The 19,949-nt window shown below is 35.4% G+C and overlaps 1 protein-coding gene across 1 annotated transcript in view; it reads left to right on the top strand.

The window, feature by feature from the left end:
* LOC136041799 (uncharacterized) overlaps positions 1-19,949 on the top strand; it is a 54,987-nt gene that overhangs the window by 16,829 nt on the left and 18,209 nt on the right. Inside the window, exon 2 of the mRNA XM_065726553.1 lies at positions 9,085-11,664. Within this exon, the coding sequence (XP_065582625.1) occupies positions 9,328-11,664 (2,337 nt within the window). The 5' untranslated portion in view covers positions 9,085-9,327. The remainder of the gene's footprint in view (positions 1-9,084; positions 11,665-19,949) is intronic.

Raw genomic sequence — 19,949 nt, 5'->3', positions numbered from 1 at the left:
TTTTTGGCTAAATGGCTTTCTCTTAGTTTTGATCAGACGATTTTGAGAAATAAGGGGTGGAGAAGGAGGCCTAGTTGCCCTCCAATTTTTCGGTTACTTAAAAAGGCAACTAGAACTTTAATTTTTAATGAACGTTTTTATTAGTAAAAAAATACACGTAACTTAAGAATTAACTTACGTAACAAACTTTCATAACCTTATATTTTTATTATGTATACGAGGGGGTTTGTACCCTCGTTAATACCTCGCTCTTTACACTAAATCGTAAGTTTTGTCCCAATTCTTTAAGAATGACCCCTGAATCAGAAAGGCCGTAGAATAAATAGTGAAATTACCTAAAAATACTTTAGCATAAAGAGCAAGGTATTTATCTCCTCCTAAATACCTCACTCTTTATGCTAAAATATTTTTAGAACCCCTCATATGCGTAATTATCTCTGTTCGTTTTAAGTTTCAATGCTACTTCTTCCTTTCATTTGAAAAAACGTTTTCATGTTTATTTTTCATTGTTTTCTTATAGTAATGCTAGAGAATCCTGCGCCCTTTTCATTGAATTTTTCTTCCCCCATGACAGATTCCTCCAAGGAAAGATCCTCCAACATAGCCCCCTCTCCTCAGCCCCACCCCCAAACAAAATAAAATCCCCCTGAAAACGTTTGTACACTTCCCAATAACCATTACACTGGTCAAAGTTTGTAACTTGCAGCCCCTCCCCCAGGGATTGTGGGGGAGTAAGTCATCCCCAAAGACATAGTTAATATGGTTTTCGACTATGCTGAACAAAATGGCTATCTCAAAATTTTGATCCGTTGACTTTGGGAAAAAAATGAGCGTGGGAGGGGGCCTAGATGCCCTCCAATTTTTTTGGTCACTTAAAAAGGGCACTAGAACTTTTCATTTCCGTTAGAATGAGCCCTCTTGCGACATTCTAGGACCACTTGGTCGATACGATGACCCCTGGGGAAAAGAAAAAAAAACAAAAAACAAACAAATAAACACGCACCCGTGATTTGTCTTCTGGCAAAAAATACAAAGTTCCACATTTTTGTAGATAGGAGCTTGAAACTTCTACAGTTGGGTTCTCTGATACGCTGAATCTGATGGTGTCATTTTCGTTAAGATCCTACGACTTTTAGGGGGTGTTTCTCCCTATTTTCTTAAATAAGGCAAATTTTCTCAGACCCGTAACTTTTGATGGGTAAAACTAAACTTGATGAAACTTATATATTTAAAATCAGCATTAAAATGCGATTCTTTTGATGTAGCTATTGATATCAAAATTCAATTTTTTAGAGTTTTGGTTACTATTGAGCCGGGTCGCTCCTTACTACAGTTCGTTACCACGAACTGTTTGATAGTTAGTTTTTGAAGCAAAATTAATCATGTGAGCAAGTTTCTCGAAAGACGATTGTGGAAGAATCTCTGTATCTCAGGGACACTATATAAATAATGTATATCTATCTACTGTGCTCAGGGATGTCTATATTCAGGGGCGGATCCAGGTTTTTCCTTAGGGGGAAGGCGCATAATAGGTTACTTGGATAAACTTGCGAACAAAGAAATACCTGCAATTTAAAGGGAACCTCGACAATTATGTGTCGTAGGTAGGTAGTGAAAATGGTCGTAAATTTAATCTAAAATCTGGTGAGGGTTAAAGTTCTAATAAATCTGTTGAAATTAAAATGGTATAAAAATATTGATACGAAAAATAGTAATTTATAAAAACCAATTAGTTATAAAAAAAATATGATATTTAGTATTTTCTGAATAGTTTTTTTCTTTGCACTTCTGAACGCTATAGCGAGTGAGTTAAGCTTTTTTTGCAATAAAAAATTGGTCTCGAACCATCTTGTGGGGTCATGCACTCTCTGTGACAATTTGTATAGGTCAAACCATTTAGCATGCCGCTTAACTTATGGCATCGCTTAATAACTATGATAGTATTAAAGAGTAAGAAATGAGGATAAAGATATAACTTGTATATTCGTAAAATCTATATTAAACATTGAATACTAGCTCTTTTAGGGGTGTAACAAGAAAAACAGAACGAATAGATAGAAACACATAGAAGAAATTTAAAACGTGGGTTATACGTATAGACAATAAATGATTAACTAATCACTATTTCTTTTTAAAAAGTGTGTTTTAATAAACAGTGTCATCTTTGACGAAATCTCAAAAATTTACTAATCATAATTTTACTTTTCATAACAACGTTGCGTATCTTTCCACTTTTTAAAGTTCTATATATTTTGCTTAAGTTGCAGATAAACAATCAAGAGAGATAAAACTCTACAAAAAGAAAACTTCAAACGAGACGACGGCCAGTAGAATTAAAAGACTAAAACAACGCGGATATTTCGCCTGTATCCAAACAAGGCGTCTTCAGCACAAGATAGAAAATTAAAAGAAAACTAATCTAAAAACAAATAAAAACCACCACCAAATATAATAAATACAATTGTCGCTACTTATCCACGTAGGGAAAAGCAGCTATGCGAGTTACTTCAATGAGAATCAAAGAGCTCATTGAAGTAACTCGCATAGCTGCTTTTCCCTACGTGGATAAGTAGCGACAATTGTATTTATTATATTTGGTGGTGGTTTTTATTTGTTTTTAGATTAGTTTTCTTTTAATTTTCTATCTTGTGCTGAAGACGCCTTGTTTTATACAGGTGAAATATCCGCGTTGTTTTAGTCTTTTAATTCTACTGGCCGTCGTCTCGTTTGGAGTTTTCTTTTCGTAGAGTTTTATCTCTCTTAATTGTTTATTGTCATGTCTGGCCAGTTCGGCTTAAGAACTTTCATTCGTTAAGTTGCAGAATTCACAATTTTATGAGACAAGTCTATTTCTGTATTTCCACAACCGCCATATCTATTTATTACACGATCGATGTCTACCTCAATATTTTGGTGAATTTTTATAATGGTTAGTCCTGTCAGTCTAGAGTCCTGTCAGTTTAGAGCTCTTCGTTAGTATTTCCTCTTCTATTCATCCTAAAATATTCGAATAAAGACCAAAATCGTCAGAAAAATATTAACTCTAATAAAGATGCATCTAGATATGTGCATAAAACTAAATATATGAGTCGAAATACTCCTTAAAAAAACAAATGATTATGTTTGTTATTTTTGTATTTGATATATAGATTGGTGATTTAAATTCTCAGGGTTTCAAGCTGTGGTAAATTTCTAATAAATTTTGTTTTAAATTTGAGATTTTCAGATATTATGATCAGTTATATTTAAGATCAGATGATAGGTATAGCTTGGTGATTTAACTTCTCAGGGTTTCAAGCTGTAGTGATTTCTAATTATTTTTTTGAATCTCGAGGTTTTCATATATTCAATTCAAAGTTTAAATCACGGTATGTCTGTTGAGCACAGAAATAAAAATTTGACTCAGATCTAGCATTAAGTAAGAGAACTGTCATGTAAGAATTTTGATTTATAAAGCAGCTAATCGTGGAAATATGATTCGATGGTATGCATCAAAATAAGTATAAAAATCCTCAGCGGTATATATAGCAGTTTAGACAATTGTCTGGACAAAAATATGCAACCCCTATACAAAAACATAACTATATTTTATGACTGGTTGGTCAAACAGTTCGTGGTAACGAACTGTAGTAAGGAGCGACCCGGCTCAATAGTAACCAAAACTCTAAAGAATTGAATTTTGATATCAATAGCTACATCAAAAGAATCGCATTTTAATTCTGATTTTAAATATATAGGTTTCATCAAGTTTAGTCCTACCCATCAAAAGTTACGAGCCTGAGAAAATTTGCCTTATTTATGAAAATAGGGGGAAACACCCCCTAAAAGTCGTAGGATCTTAACGAAAATGACACCATCAGATTCAGCGTATCAGAGAACCCTACTGTAGAACTTTCAAGCTCCTATCTACAAAAATGTGGATTTTTGTATTTTTTGCCAGAAGACAAATCACGGATGCGTGTTTATTTGTTTGTTTTTTTGTTTTTTTTTTCCCCAGGGGTCATCGTATCGACCAAGTGGTCCTAGAATGTCGCAAGAGGGCTCATTCTAACGGAAATGAAAAGTTCTAGTGCCCTTTTTAAGTGACCAAAAAATTTGGAGGGCATCTAGGCCCCCTCCCACGCTCATTCTTTTCCCAAAGTCAACGGATCAAAGTTTTGAGATAGCCATTTTGTTCAGCATAGTCGAAAACCATAATAACTATGTCTTTGGGGATGACTTACTCCCCCACAATCCCTGGGGGAGGGGCTGCAAGTTACAAACTTTGACCAGTGTTTACATATAGTAATGGTTATTGGGAAGTGTACAGACGTTTTCAGGGGGATTTAATTTTATTTGGGGGTGGGGCTGAGGAGAGGGGGCTATGTTGGAGGATCTTTCCTTGGAGGAATCTGTCATGGGGGAAGAAAAATTCAATGAAAAGGGCGCAGGATTCTCTAGCATTACTATAAGAAAACAATGAAAAATAAACATGAAAACGTTTTTTCAAATGAAAGGAAGAAGTAGCATTGAAACTTAAAACGAACAGAGATTATTACGCATATGAGGGGTTCTAAAAATACTTTAGCATAAAGAGCGAGGTATTTAGGAGGAGATAAATACCTTGCTCTTTATGCTAAAGTATTTTTAGTAATTTCAACTATTTATTCTACGGCCTTTCTGATTCAGGGGTCATTCTTAAAGAATGGGGACAAAACTTACGATTTAGTGTAAAGAGAGAGGTATTAACGAGGGTACAAACCCCCTCGTATACATAATAAAAATATAAGGTTCTGAAAGTTTGTTACGTAAGTTAATTCTTAAGTTACGCATATTTTTTACTAATAAAAACGTTCGTTAAAATTAAAAGTTCTAGTTGCCTTTTTAAGTAACCGAAAAATTACAGGGCAACTAGGCCTCCTTCCTCACCCCTTATTTCTCAAAATCATCTGATCAAAACTAAGAGAAAGCCATTTAGCCAAAAAAGGAATTAATATGCAAATTTCATTTTAATAATTTATGTGCGGAGAGCCAAAACCAAACATGCATTAATTCAAAAACGTTCAGAAATTAAATAAAAAAAAACTAATTTTTTTAGCTGAAAGTAAGGAGCGACATTAAAACTTAAAACGAACAGAAATTACTCCGTATATGAAATGGGTTGTCCCCTCCACAATCCCTCGCTCTTTACGCTAAAGTTTGACTTTTTGCCACAATTCTACTTTTTAAAACAATTAAAAGCTTTAGCGTAAAGAGCGAGGGATTGTGGAGGGGACAACCCATTTCATATACGGAGTAATTTCTGTTCGTTTTAAGTTTTAATGTCGCTCCTTACTTTCAGCTAAAAAAATTAGTTTTTTTTTATTTAATATTGAGAAGGTGAGAAATTCTGAAGTGATACTGTAGTTGCAGTCCGTTTCCGTGGTTAACTCAAGTTGTGTGAATTTCCACTTTTTATCAACATTTTATTAGTAAAAGTTAAAAAAAATCGATGCTATTCAACTGATTCAAACGGAGAATTCAGAGACCCGTCTATTCCAGCAAGAGAAAAAAAATCACATAATTATTTGCCTTCTTTTATAAACAATTTTTCGAAAATCTATTCTTCGTAAATGATTGCTCCGATCTTTGAAGGAATCTTTCGAGTCATATACTTAGTGCTAAGTATACACTTATACGAACCTTTATTAAAGTTCTAAAGAGTTTGGTCTTTATTTTAGTGTTTTAGGATGAGCAGAAGAGGTGATATGTTATATAATGCAGAGGTTTAATTAGATGAAAATAGGCAGAAAAGTGGCCACTATTTGCTCACCAAAATCCAAAACTTAAATTAATTTTTTTTGCACTTCTCATACATTTATTTTCTATGATACAAATCCCCTAAAAACAACAATGTTGTAAAAATAACCCTGCTTTGCAAAAAAAAAGAAAACACTAAAAACCAAAACAGACAGCCAAAAAAATAATGGTATCCATTTATTCGCCTCAGTGCCATAGCAAGACTCGAAAACAAATTTTTGACAGTTAAAAAAAGTGAATATATTGCTTTTCAACCCCGTTATGACAGCACAATCCTGAAATATCATTTCGACAGCCTAAAGAAGTTAGGATTTTAAATTTCGCCTCCTTGTTATTATGAAATGAAGATTTTCGCCTCCCAGTTGGCTTTTGTAAAACACGGATAGATTCCCTTGATTAACCTGAATTTAATTAAATACTTTTTGGCTGTATGCGTCATTAGCAGAATCTACCAGAGACCGCACAAAGTAACTGATATCTTGTTTCAAACTTGTTTGCAAAACGAAACAGTCTTAATAATTAAAAACTTATTGAAAACTCAGCTAGTAAAACCCAGTACAAAAAAAAAAAACGTTTCGTCTTAACCCAAACCAGAGCAAGCGGTCCCAACCACAAATCCACCACTACATCAGGGGGATGCCCCCTGCGCCTCCCCTGGATTTGCCACTGTCTACATTTCTACATTATCGAAGAGAGGGGTTAATATTAGAAATTAATTGTGGTAATTAATCAGAAAACATAGGCAAAGCCATCATCAAGTGATTTTTGGTTGTAATCCTGGAAAATGAAGGTGCCGAGCAGAGGACTTGTATTGAACAGATCTTAACAAGCCTTATCTTTTTCTCAATAAAAAAAATACTATATTGCAGATTATTCTGACGTAGATAAAACATTTACATAAGATTCTAAATACTAGTTTTCTTGCTCAGTCACATACGTCCTGGGTCGTCCAGGCCCAGTGCGCTGGATTCGGGATCCCTTGTCTGAGAGGACGCGGGTTCGAATCCCGGTGTACCCAATTCTTCAGTTTGGGACGGGGGTCAGTGGCGTGACTCTGTAAGCTTATCCAGAGTCGACCCAGCTCTAAATGGGTACCTGGAGAAATCTGGGGAAGGTAAACAGGAAGGGTGTGTGAAAGCAGAGGATGGCTGGCCCCCAACCCCCCATTGCACTTCCTGGCTGAATGGTCAAGAAACGGAGATCAGCACCGCCGGTACGGACTGTAAAGTCTAATGCCGTATCCTTTACCTTTTTTTACCTTTTTGCTCAGTCACATATAGAGTATCTGTCTATCTATCTACCCTTTCCCTCCATGACCGTTTTCGTTCTATACAGTGCATACAAAAAGTAGTATTTCAGTGATCCAATCAAAGGACAGAAATTATTTCGTGTACTAGTGGGGGGGAGGGCTGCGTCTTCTTCAGCCCTCGATCTTTACACTAAAGTCTTATAGTTCTTTTAAAATACTTTTTATACAAATGCAACGGCTCTTGACGTGTCTGAGCTCTCTTTTTTAAAGAATTGTGACAAAGAGTCAAATTTTAGCATGAACAGGCAGCCCCCCTTTCTGTTTGATTTAAGTTCTACTGTTGCTCCTTACTTTCAGTGGAAAAAACCTATTTTATTTACTCAATTTCTGACCTTTTTCAAATAGCGCTAGGAAATACCCCTCCCTCCTATTCCTCGTAAACAAATTCCACTAGAAATATTTCCTTTCCACGAAAACTTCTCCCCGTGGAGAATCCTCCCTGAAGAAAATTACCCCCCCCCCAAAATAATCCGAATGTTTCCCAATAACAAGTAGGCCTACTTGGAATTGCATAACAGCTCTTTTCCCAGGAACTAAGGGAGGTCGTGTAATCTCCAGACATGGTTATTGGACCGTCAAACTATGCTGAATCAAATATTTATCTCAAATATTGATCGGATGTCTTTGGAGGAAAAGGGGGCGTTTGTGGAAGCTAGTTGCCCTGCAATCTTTTTGGTTTCTAGAACTGTTGGTTTCCCAATCTTTGAACGGGGCACTAAAACCTTTGATTTTCAGTCGAATTGTGTGATTTTCGTCAGGATCTCTTCAATTTTTTGGTGTTGCTTTCCTTTTTTGAAAAGTAGCCAAATTTTCTCAGGCTCATAGGTTTGGATGGGTAGCATTAAACTTAATGAATTTGATATATTTTGAATCAGCATAAAATCCAATTTTTTTCGTTGTATTAATTGATATCAAAATTCTCTCTTAAAGTTTCGATTACTATTAGATCGAGTAGCACCTTACTTACAGTTCGTAACCACGAACTACTTGATTGGAAGTTTTTGTTAAGTTTCCTGTTGGTTTACAAGATATTCTGTTCTCGACCTTTTTGATGTCACTCATTATGTAGAGTATATGTGTTTAAAAAGAATCTAAATCATTTGTTTTAGAACTTAGGTGATAGTTGCTTAGGTGTCATTCCTTACGTGCTACAGTGACAAATATTCAAATTACTTTTCCTCTATTGGAAAGATCCAAATAACTAGTTACTCAGTCAACAGATAATATTTTTCTTGATTAGATTGTATTCTTTGCCCAGAAGTACTTTCGAATGAACCTCACCAAAACAACTAGCCCCAAATGTATGTGTTTCATTGTCGATCAGTATCGTAGAATGCTGCCGTTAATGTAAAAGAGAACTTTCACTTTCAAAACTTTAATTTTCAGTTATCGAAGTGTTGCCGACACTGGAACTCCCGAGTACACGGGTTACACAGCTTAGAAGCTATACAGGTCGTCTTCTAGGGATCCCGAACCCAAGGATAGATATTTCAGGAGACCAAGATTGCTTCATTTTTCCAGACAAATGTACACTTTTAATTCACTTGTTCAAAAAGAGGCAAAGACACTTCAAGTTTAGATATACTAAATTGCTTATTTTAGATAGGGTTTATACCTCTGGATCCTTCTCAAGGTTACAACACATGGTGGAGATTGTCGAACCTGCTCCAATACCAGTGACGAAAGTTAGACTCACTTTTGGTCGGTCCAGATATACAAGGATTTTTTATTTTAGCGACTCAATAACCAAATCGTCCCTATTTTATATAAATGTTCAAGTTTTGGGAAGTAGCATGAACCCCCTCTCGAATCCCTTGTTGCGTCGTTGAACTCAGACAAAAAAGGTTTTCAATTGCATCCTCTTAATAAAATTTATCTTTAAACATTAAATAGCATCATTGATTCATTCGTTTTTTATTTTACTTTTTGAATATGTACAAATATTCTAACACTTTAGCCACACGTGTTGGTTTTATTATATTTTAACTTTCTTCTAGGAAACTGTTGATGGTGCACCCTGTTAGAACTATTTTCGAGCACAATCGCTTGAAGAATCAACATCCTGGGCAATCTCTCTAATCGTTGTAAATTACGTAACGACGGTTATAAAATCAAAAAAGAAGCTATGTACCCATATTAAGAGGTTAATTGTGTTGATTGCAAGATAATAACATTCTGTGCAAGACAATGACCAGAGTCTAAATCAAAGTACTAAGGCTACAGCTACTTGTTCTTACGGTATGCTGAGCGACAAGTTGCCGTCGAGTCGTGTTCCTTTACGTCAGTACGGCGGAACAGAAGTTTATATAGTAAAATCATCACCTAAGATAAGGCGTTCCATGGATCGTCTAATATCACCTAAAAATTGCAGTGTTTCAAGAACTTCACCTGCAACGCGACGGTCACCATCTGCGGAGCGACCAAATTCGCCAAGGAATGTCCATTTTTCCCCTGTAGTGAATTCAGTGAATTGGAGAGAGAGTTTTATAGAACCAGATGAACCAAAGATGATCAAAGTCATAATGGATGATTTGGATGTGCGAAAGAACGTAGAAATAATGGATTGTGCTGTTTTAGAAAAGGCCGAAATCAAAGAACGATCCAATTTCGTTAGAAGTACGTCCCTCCCTTTGAGTCTAGTCTCCAATGCTAATCCAAGAAATACAGTAAAAACTAGTAAAAACAATACTAAAATTAATGAGCCTGAAAAAGGTTTTTTCGAACGTTTTTCACTTGGGCGATTTTCTCAGAAAAATACGCTTAAAAAAGGAAAGTCATTGAGCGACAATGACATCAACAGAATTAAAACAGTTAAATTGGATAATCTGAAAACTGACAAAAGTGAAAAGAAGAAATTTAACTTTTTCAATTTTGGCCGCCGCAAAAAGTATAGTCTTGCCAAAAGTTCAGAGTCTGAAATATCTGATTTGGAAGTGTCTCAGACAGCGGGCAGAAATATTTCTCTCATTTCCTCTACAAATAAAACCGAAGTACCTGACTTTTCCGAGTGCTGCTCTTTACCTTTGCCTACATTGGAAGGACCTCATAACATTTTTCTGTCCAAAAATGATCTTCCAAATTCACAGAAACTCCTCCCACTGAATGCTGAGCATAATATCAAGGTGCCACATGGAGGTATTCACGACAACGCAACCTATTCGAAGTGTTTTGATAACAAAAGTCCAGCATTTTCAGAGAGTAGTCTCGATGAACTGACAGGAGTTAAGCCCATTTCAATACAACCAGAAAAAGGCTCAAAGGAAAACGTTACTACATTAACCAAAGATTGTTTAGCTAAACGTGCCTTTTATGATGACAACTCATTCAAGAAGGAGGAAGATGGTATTTTGAATTTACGTGCATCGGAAAGACATGCTGCAAAAGCAAAGTTTTTACCTTTAAATGACACTCAAACCGATGCTTCTTCAAATAACATTTATAGTCAGCAATCATTTCGATATATACATCAAAGGCCCCCGATTCACCCATCAAGTCGTTGCTCTAATGAAAGCTGTGTAGATGTTTTAAACGAAATCTTCGAGAAATACAAGAGAGACGTTATTTCCTCAGCCCAGGACATAATATCATTGCGCCAAAACATCGATTTTCCCCAGAAAGAGAAATATTTAAAGAAAGATAGTAATAACTCTGAGGTCAGATGTAGTGCTTCAAAAGCTGTAACAATAGAAACAGAAAATGAAGGCGAACTTGAAGATTGTAGAATAACTGATCCTGAAAAGTATTTGAATTTCATTAGCAATCTTGACTCGTGTTCGGATAGTCCTTCTGTGAATAGCCAATTGCATGGATGTGTAAATAATAATTCAGCTTCTCATGCCAAAGCCTCAAGTGTTGAGAATTCTGTCCTTCCGTCAAAAATATCAGAAACGGATAAAGATAATCAGTATTTATACCTTGAAAGTGAAAAATCCATCAACAGAGAAAACACGAAACGGTGCATAGATACAAATTTACAACAAAGGAAGGGGGATAAAGGAGTGCGAAAAATACCAAAAGATAATTATAGTGAGTTTAAAAACATTCCAACAAACAGAAAGCGTGCTGTTTCTGTTGGAAGTCAGCGAATAAGTGAAATCTCCGAGGGAAATAATTCCTCTGCATACTTAATTCAAAATTCCACCCATTTCGACAAAGATGTTCTTCCAGGAGATTTATGTGACTCTTTCAAAGTGCCATCTTCACCTGCAATAACAAAGCAATCCGGACAATTTGTTGACAAAACAAGTCAAGATGGTGAATATGCAGTAAAAAGTACTTCAAGTCCGATTGACATTCTTCAAGAACAAAGTACGGCCCAAAACGTCAGTAGGCCCATTCATCTAAATTATGTGGAAACGAATTTAGACAATGTAGATTTCCGAGAAACGAACCTGGACGAATTTATTGGGAATTGTACAAAATTTACTACTACTTTCTATGATACAAAAGCAAAGAGTATGTTAAATTTAGATGGATTCTCTGTGCCTCTAAAGCCTATTGAAATACCTGGACAGGCTGATTCAAGAGCAAAGAGTGTAGAATATTTACTGGACGAGGAAACAAAATCTGAAGTAAAGGTAATTCCAAAATTTATTTTTCATTTTGCTTGTTTCACTTAAACCAACACGTCATTGTTTTTTTTTTTTTTTTTGAAAGGGTGAGACCTCAATGGTATTAATTCACGAAACCTTATGGGGCGAAATGTATTTTTCAAATCTCAGGGGGGGGCATATCTGTCTTTTTCCCAATTTTTATTGGTGAAAAACCAAAGCTGGCATTTCCCAATAAAAACACACATTTCCAACAATCTAGGTGGGTAGCAATATAGAGGGTTACGCCCCCTGCCTTCCAATTGCCGCCATTGAGGGGGGGGGGGTGTGACTAATTGTAAATTATGTCTCTGAGGGAATTAAAACTGAAGAGATCCTTTTTTTCATCAATGCACTCAATTTATGTATTTTTTAGCGTTAAACAGGGAAGGGACAAGGTTTCTTGCTCTTTTTTGAACAGTATCCGTGTTGCAAATGGACTAGGTTGATTTCTTTTGACTCTATTGGTGTTTGTGTTTGTAGTATGTGCTTTGTGTAATTCCAGCATGAGTGTTTCTGTTTGTGGAGATCTGGCGTCGCAATAGGTTATATTATAGAAGGATGACTATGTTTTATATTTTGTATAAAATACTATATGTTAGGCTATATTTGTAGCGACCAAAGTCCCGAGCAATTGTAAGGACATATACACCATACCCAGTGGCGGATCCAGGGGGTGCGCCCCCCTGACGTGGTGGTGTATTTGTGGTTGGGACCGCTTGTTCTGGGAAGAAAGTTATTTTTTGTACTGCTTTTAATAATTAAGTTTTGAATAAGTTTTTAATTATTAAGACAAGGTTTTTTGAAACAAGGTTTTAGTCACTTTGTGTTGTCTCTGTTAGATTTTACTAATGTCGCATACCGCCAAAAAGTATTTAATTAAATTTAGGTTTATCAAGGGTACCCGTCTTACCACAAAAGCCAACTGGGAGGCGAAGAAATTGATATCATTACTTTTTTTGGCTGTCTGTTTGGTTTTTTGGGTTTGCTTTTTTTTGGCGAAGCGGGACGGTTTTTACAACATTGTTGTTTTTAGGCAATTTATATAATAGGAAGTAAATGTGTAAGAAGTGCAAAAATTATTAATTTAAGTTTTGGATTTGGAGAGGAAACGGTGGCTACTTTACTGCCTATTTTCAGCTAATTAAAGTTCTGCATTATATGACATATCACCTCCTCTGGTCATCCTCAAACATTAAAATAAAGACAAAACTCTTTAGAACTTTAATAAAAGTTCTGAGGTTTAATCTGAGGTTTAGTTATTCATACCCGATATTCAGAGGGTTAGAGGGAATAAAATGGCAATTCGGTAAAATCATGAATTGGGATGATTCTTTGGTATCAAATCTTGACGTAAGAACTCTGGAATTCGGAGAAAAAATGACAATCTTGAAATCTAAGGCTTAGCTATTTAAATCCGAGGGTTAAAAGCGAGAAAAGATGAAAATCGTTAAAATCGTGAATTTGGGTAGGTTTTGCTGACAGGAATGCAGGGGCAAATCTCCATAATTTCTATTGGGTGGGCAAGAGGGGTTCATATCCGGAATGTCAAGGGACATGGGCTATATAATATTTTTTCCAATTATTGGGGGCCAGCTTTCCCCCTTTCCCCCTCCCCAAACGGCTTCCCTGCATAAGTGGCATAGGTAGTCTGAAATTAAAAAAAAACAAACATGATATTCTTGACATTTGAAAGGCTCAGTAATTTAAATCTGAGGGTTAGAAGGAAGAAAAAACGAAAATTGTCAAAACTTGAATAGGGAAGTATTTTGTTGCCAAAAGTTAACATAAGAATTCAGAAAATTGGAAAAAAGGTTATATTCATGACATTTGGAAGTCTTACCTATTTAAATCTGAGGTTTACAAGGAGAAAAAAATGGATTTCTTTTTAATCAAATAGTGGGAAGTTTAATAGTTTTCATAAGTTTACGTAGGAACTCGGAAATATTTTATTTAAAAGTGATATTCTTGACATTTGAAAGGGTTGAGTATTGAAATCTGAGGGCTAGAAGGAAGAAAGTACAAAATTTGTTAAAATCTTGCATCGGTAAGTCTTTTTTATTGTCAAAACTTGGCGTAAAAACTTTGAAATTTTGTAAGAAGGTAATATTCTTGGAATTGGAAAGGGTTAGCCATTTGCTGAGGGTCACAAGAAAGAAAAGGCGTTTGAAAGGTTAAGCTATTTAAATCTAAGGGTTAGAAGGAAGCATACGTGAAACTTGTTAAAATCACTATTTGAGAAGGTTTTTAGTTTCAAAACTTGACGTGAGAAGTCTACGATTTTGAAAAAAAAATAAGGTAATATTCTTGACATTTGAAAGGTTTAGCGGTTTAAATTTGAGGGTTTGAAGGGAGAAAAGGCGAATTCGTTAAAATTATGAATTGGCAAGCTTTTTGGTGTAAAACTTTACACAAAGACTCTTAATTTTTGTAAAGGTTTGAAAAGCTTTTTTCAAATATAGTATTCAGAGGGTTAAAAGGAATAAAATTAAAAAAAAAAATTAAATCATGAATTAGGAAAGGTTTTTGTTGTCAAAAGTTGACGTAAGAAGTCTGAAATTTTTGAAAAGGGTGATATTTTTGGCGTTTGAAAGGTTTAGTTATTCGATGCAATTTCCTGAAATGCAGGAAATTAGAAAGATCAAAATGGATTTTTTTTAAAATCATGAATTGGAAAGCGTTTTGCTGTCAACACTTGACGTAAGAAATTCAGATTCCTAGAAGAAAGAAGAAGTGAAATGGGTTAAAATCATGAATTGGGAAGTGTTTTGTAAGTTGACTCAAGAACTTTAAGGTTTTGAAAAAGTCAGTGTATAAGTTTAAGAGAATCCAGACAAATTTGAGGTTAGAAGTGCAAAATGGAAAAAATTGGCTTCAAACCAATAAAAGTAAGCCGTTCAAATATTAATTTAGGACGGAGAAAGGTATAAAGAGCCACTTTAAACTTAAAACTGTGTGTCCTTAGGTCAAGGAGGCATTTGGAGAAGAACAAAACTAAGTTCATTTTCTGGGTATGGGGCATCTCATAGGTGGGCTTTCAAAACAAACATTCTTTATTCCTTCCTGTGCAATTAAGTAGCTTCTTATCAGACAGTGTTTTGAAATAATTAGTGGTATAAACAAGTGAAATATATTGAAAATGTGGTGAGTGTCGCAGGTACCTATTTTCCTGCTCTCTTCCAACTTGTCTTAGGCTGAGCTTAGCTTTTGGTTATGGAAAGCCAAACCTTAACACGGCCTATTTTTTGCCTTAAGAGCAAAACCGTTAATGTCACAAATAAATCTTGCTTTTGGGTTAGGGTTACTTTAAAGAGACGTCGATCGCCTGAATTTGTGCTTTCCCTGCTCTGCCTCAGAGTTTTTCTGCTCAGTTCTTAGCATGGGGAAGGGTCTCACGCAGAAATCGCTTTGGGTAGTATTTCAGGGTGGTGCATTTTCTGGAAAATGCTAAAGGAGGGTGAGTGATAAAGAAGTAACGAGTTTGCAAGATTTATTTGTTAAAGGTTTTAAATTTAATCTTCCCGTGGAGGGGACGAAATAAAAAGAAAGAATTTGAGGGGATTTTCACCCGAGAAAATACAATTTCCTAGGAAGGGAGGAAAATTTTTCCTAGGAAGGGGGGAAAATTTTTCCATTATGCCGTAATGGTCATGACGAGTTTGGAAATACAAATAAGCTTATGTAATATATAAGAAAACCATAATTTAACTGTTAAGGAGTGGAATTTAATCTTACATGAGGTGGGGAGTGAAATGTAAACATGGTGGTGTGAGTGTATTTTTGACAGGAGAATACAATTCCAGGAAGAAAGGAAATAAGTGTTTTTAGCTAAAAAGAGGAAATCCTAAGGCGTTTGGAAACTGTATGGTTTGGGTGGATTTATTGACTATTCACCCGCTCTGAAATATAACCTTATGCAGGTATATTCTAGAAATACGGAAAAATTGGAAAAAAAATTATTTCAATATAAATATACAGAAAAAGAACACAGTCAAACAGTTCGTGGTAACGAACTGTAGTAAGGAGCGACCCGGCTCAATAGTAAACGAAACTCTAAAAAACGGATTTTGATGCTAAAAGATACATCAAAAGAATCAAATTTTCATGCTGATTTTAAATATACAAGTTTCGTCAAATTTAGTCTTTGTCATCAAAAGGTACGAGCCTGAGAAAATTTGCCTTATTTTGGAAAATAGGGGGAAAACCCCCCTAAAGTCTTAGAATCTTAACGAAAATCACAACATCGCATTCAGCGTATCAGAGAACCCTATAGCAAAAATTTCAAGTTCCTATCTGCAAAAATGTGGAATTTCGTATTTTTTGTCAGAAGACAGATCACGGGTGCGTGTTTATTATTTTTTTTTCCCAGGGGTCATCGTGTCGACCAAGTGGTCCTAGAATGTCGCAAGAGGGCTCATTCTAACGGAAATTTAAAGTTCTAGTGCCCTTTTTAAGTGACCCAAAAATTGGAGGGCACCTAGGCCCCCTCCCACGCTCATTTTTTACCAAAGTCAACGGATCAAAATTTTGAGATAGCCATTTTGTTCCGCATAGTCGAAAACCATAAAAACTATGTCTTTGGGGATGACTTGCTCCCCCGCAGTCCCTGGGATAGGGGCTGCAAGTTACAAACTTTGACCAGTGTTTACATATAGTAATGGCTATTGGGAAGTGTACAGACGTTTTCAGGGGGATTTTTTTTTATTTGGGGGGGGGTTGAGGGGAGGGGCTATGTGGGAGGATCTTTCCTTGGAGGAATATGTCATGGGGGAAGAAAAATCCAATGAAAAGGGTGCGGGATTTTCTAGCATTACTATAAAAAAACAATGAAAAAATAAATATGAAAAAGTTTTTTCAATTGAAAGTAAGGAGTATCATTAAAACTTATAACAACCAGAGATTATTGCGCATATGAGGGGGCTCTAAAAATACTTTAGCATAAAGAGCGAGGTATTTAGGATGAGATAAATACATCGTTCTTTATGCTTAAGTATTTTTAGTAATTTCAACTATTTATTCTACGGCCTTTCTGATTCAGGGGTCATTCTTCCAGAATTGGGACAAAACTTAAGATTTAGTGTAAAGAGTGAGGTATTAACGAGGGACAAACTCCGTCTTATACATAATAAAAAAATAAGAATATAAAAGTTTGTTACGTAAGTTAATTCTTAAGATAGGCTACGTATATTTATTTACTAACAAAAACATTCGTTAAAAATTAAAAGTTCTAATTGCCTTTTTAAGTAACCAAAGAATTGGAGGGCACCTAGGGGGAGGCTCCCTCCCACGCTCATTTTTTACCAAAGTCAACGGATCAGAATTTTGAGATAGCAATTTTGTTCCGCATAGTCGAAAACCATAATAACTATGTCTTTGGGGATGACTTGCTCCCCCACAGTCCCTGGGAGAGGGGCTGCAAGTTACAAACTTTGACTAGTGTTTACATACAGTAATGGTTATTGGGAAGTGTACACACGTTTTCAGGGGATTTTTTTGGTTTGGGGTGGGGTTGAGGGGAGGGAAGGGGCTATATGGGAGGATATTTCCTTGGAGGAATATGTCATGGGGGAAGAGAAACTCAGTGAAAAGGGCGCGGGATTTTCTGGCATTACTATAAAAAAACAATGAAAAAATAAATATGAAAATATTTTTTTCAATTGAAAGTAAGGAGTAGCATTAAAACTTATAGCGACCAGAGATTATTGCGCATATGAGGGGGCTCTAAAAATACTTTAGCATTAAGAGCGAGGTATTTAGGAGGAGATAAATATCTCGTTCTTTATGCTAAAGTATTTTTAGTAATTTCAACTATTTATTCTACGGCCTTTCTGATTCAGGGGTCATTCTTACAGAATTGGGACAAAACTTAAGATTTAGTGTAAAGAGTGAGGCATTAACGAGGGACAAACTCCGTTTTATACATAATAAAAAAATAAGAATATAAAAGTTTGTTACGTAAGTTAATTCTTAAGATAGGCTACGTATATTTTTTTACTAACAAAAACGTTCGTTAAAAATTAAAAGTTCTAATTGCCTTTTTAAGTAACCAAAGAATTGGAGGGCACCTAGGCTCCCTCCCACGCTCATTTTTTACCAAAGTCAACGGATCAGAATTTTGAGATAGCAATTTTGTTCCGCATAGTCGAAAACCATAATAACTATGTCTTTGGGGATGACTTGCTCCCCCACAGTCCCTGGGAGAGGGGCTGCAAGTTACAAACTTTGACTAGTGTTTACATACAGTAATGGTTATTGGGAAGTGTACACACGTTTTCAGGGGATTTTTTTGGTTTGGGGTGGGGTTGAGGGAAGGGGAGGGGAGGGGCTATATGGGAGGATATTTCCTTGGAGGAATATGTCATGGGGGAAGAGAAACTCAGTGAAAAGGGCGCGGGATTTTCTAGCATTACTATAAAAAAAAACAATGAAAAAATAAATATGAAAAAGTTTTTTCAATTGAAAGTAAGGAGTAGCATTAAAACTTATAGAGACCAGAGATTATTGCGCATATGAGGGGGCTCTAAAAATACTTTAGCATTAAGAGCGAGGTATTTAGGAGGAGATAAATATCTCGTTCTTTATGCTAAAGTATTTTTAGTAATTTCAACTATTTATTCTACGGCCTTTCTGATTCAGGGGTCATTCTTACAGAATTGGGACAAAACTTAAGATTTAGTGTAAAGAGTGAGGTATTAACGAGGGGACAAACCCCCTCATATACATAATAAAAATATAAGAATACAAAAGTTTGTTACATAAGTTAATTTTTAAGATACGTATATTTTTTACTAACAAAAACGTTCGTTAAAAATTAAAAGTTCTAGTTGCCTTTTTAAGTAACCGAAAAATTGGAGGGCAACTAGGCCTCCTTCCCCACCCCTTATTTCTCAAAATCGTCTGATCAAAACTAAGAGAAAGCCATGTAGCCAAAAAAAAGAATTGATATGCAAATTTCATTTTAATAATTTATGTGCGGAGAGCCAAAATCAAACATGCATTAATTCAAAAACTTTCAGAAATTAAATAAAAAAAAACTAGTTTTTTTTTTAACAGAAAGTATGGAGCGACATTGAAACTTAAAACGAACAGAAATTATTCCGTATATGAAATGGGTTGTCCCCTCCGCAGTCCCTCCCTCTTTACGCTAAAGTTTAACTCTTTGCCACAATTCTACTTTTTAAAACAATTAAAAACTCTAGCGTAAAGAGCGAGGGACTGCGGAGGGGACAAGCCATTTCATATACGGAGTAATTTCTGTTCGTTTTAAGTTTTAATGTCGCTCCTTACTTTCAATTAAAAAAACTAGCTTTTTTGATTTAATTTCACTATAAAACTATTTAGTACCCAGACTATTTAGCTAATGGAAACGTTATTTCTTCTCCGGAAAGAGTGCGTGAAGTTCTGTGATATTAAGTTACGCCGAAACAAAGCAAAGATAAAAGTGTTGCCGGAAGAAAAGGATGTTGTAAAATCCTAAGGTGGGGAGTTTTTCCAGAAGCACTAAAGGGATTCCTACTATAGTAGAAGAACTATATTATTTTTTTTTACTTGACTTGACTTTATTAAACAAGAAACGATATACATAAATCTTATACAAAGGAGACAGGGAGGCAACTCGTTTTGTCTCCTTTAACAATAGAGAGAGAAAAAAGAAGAAGGAATTACACCTCAATAGCTCACACGGAGTACACAAAAAAGAGAGAAAGAGAGAGAGAAGAAGCGGAAAAAAAACCGACTTGTAGACACGGATGGGACTTATAGACTAATTTATAAATAATTCACTTTACATTCAGTCCCCACTACTATAGGCAGAAAGAACTATCTCTTTCAATTTCTTTTTGTATGTATAGAGTGATGGTGACTCATTTATTAAATCAAGTAGTTTATATTTATTGGCAATCTCAGGAAGTTGATATCTTAAACTTAGTCTTGATCTCTCATTTTTAATAAAAGGAAAAAGAAACTTATTCCTTGCTCTTGATAAATGGCTATGTTTATTTTCAACCAAGAGTTTCATTTTATTGAAAAGATTATCCCTACGTTGGATTTCTAAAAACCATATGCCTTTATTAAGGTGAAAAATTTGTTGTAAATGAAGAATATCAAGAAATAAAAATGATGTTTTAGTTTCAGATAGTTCTTTTGTCCTCCTAGGGTGTGTTAAAAAAAGGTCCAGGATTCCTATTGCCTTGTTTTGGACAATTTGGAGTCTTCGTAAATGTGAATGGAATGTCAGCATCCAAACGGTCGGGCAATATTGAAAATAGCATTCC

This window comes from Artemia franciscana, unplaced genomic scaffold (genome assembly GCF_032884065.1).
Source record: "Artemia franciscana unplaced genomic scaffold, ASM3288406v1 PGA_scaffold_38, whole genome shotgun sequence".
Classification (NCBI taxonomy): Eukaryota; Metazoa; Arthropoda; class Branchiopoda; order Anostraca; family Artemiidae; genus Artemia; species Artemia franciscana.
This window is presented reverse-complemented; position numbering and strand designations above follow the sequence as displayed.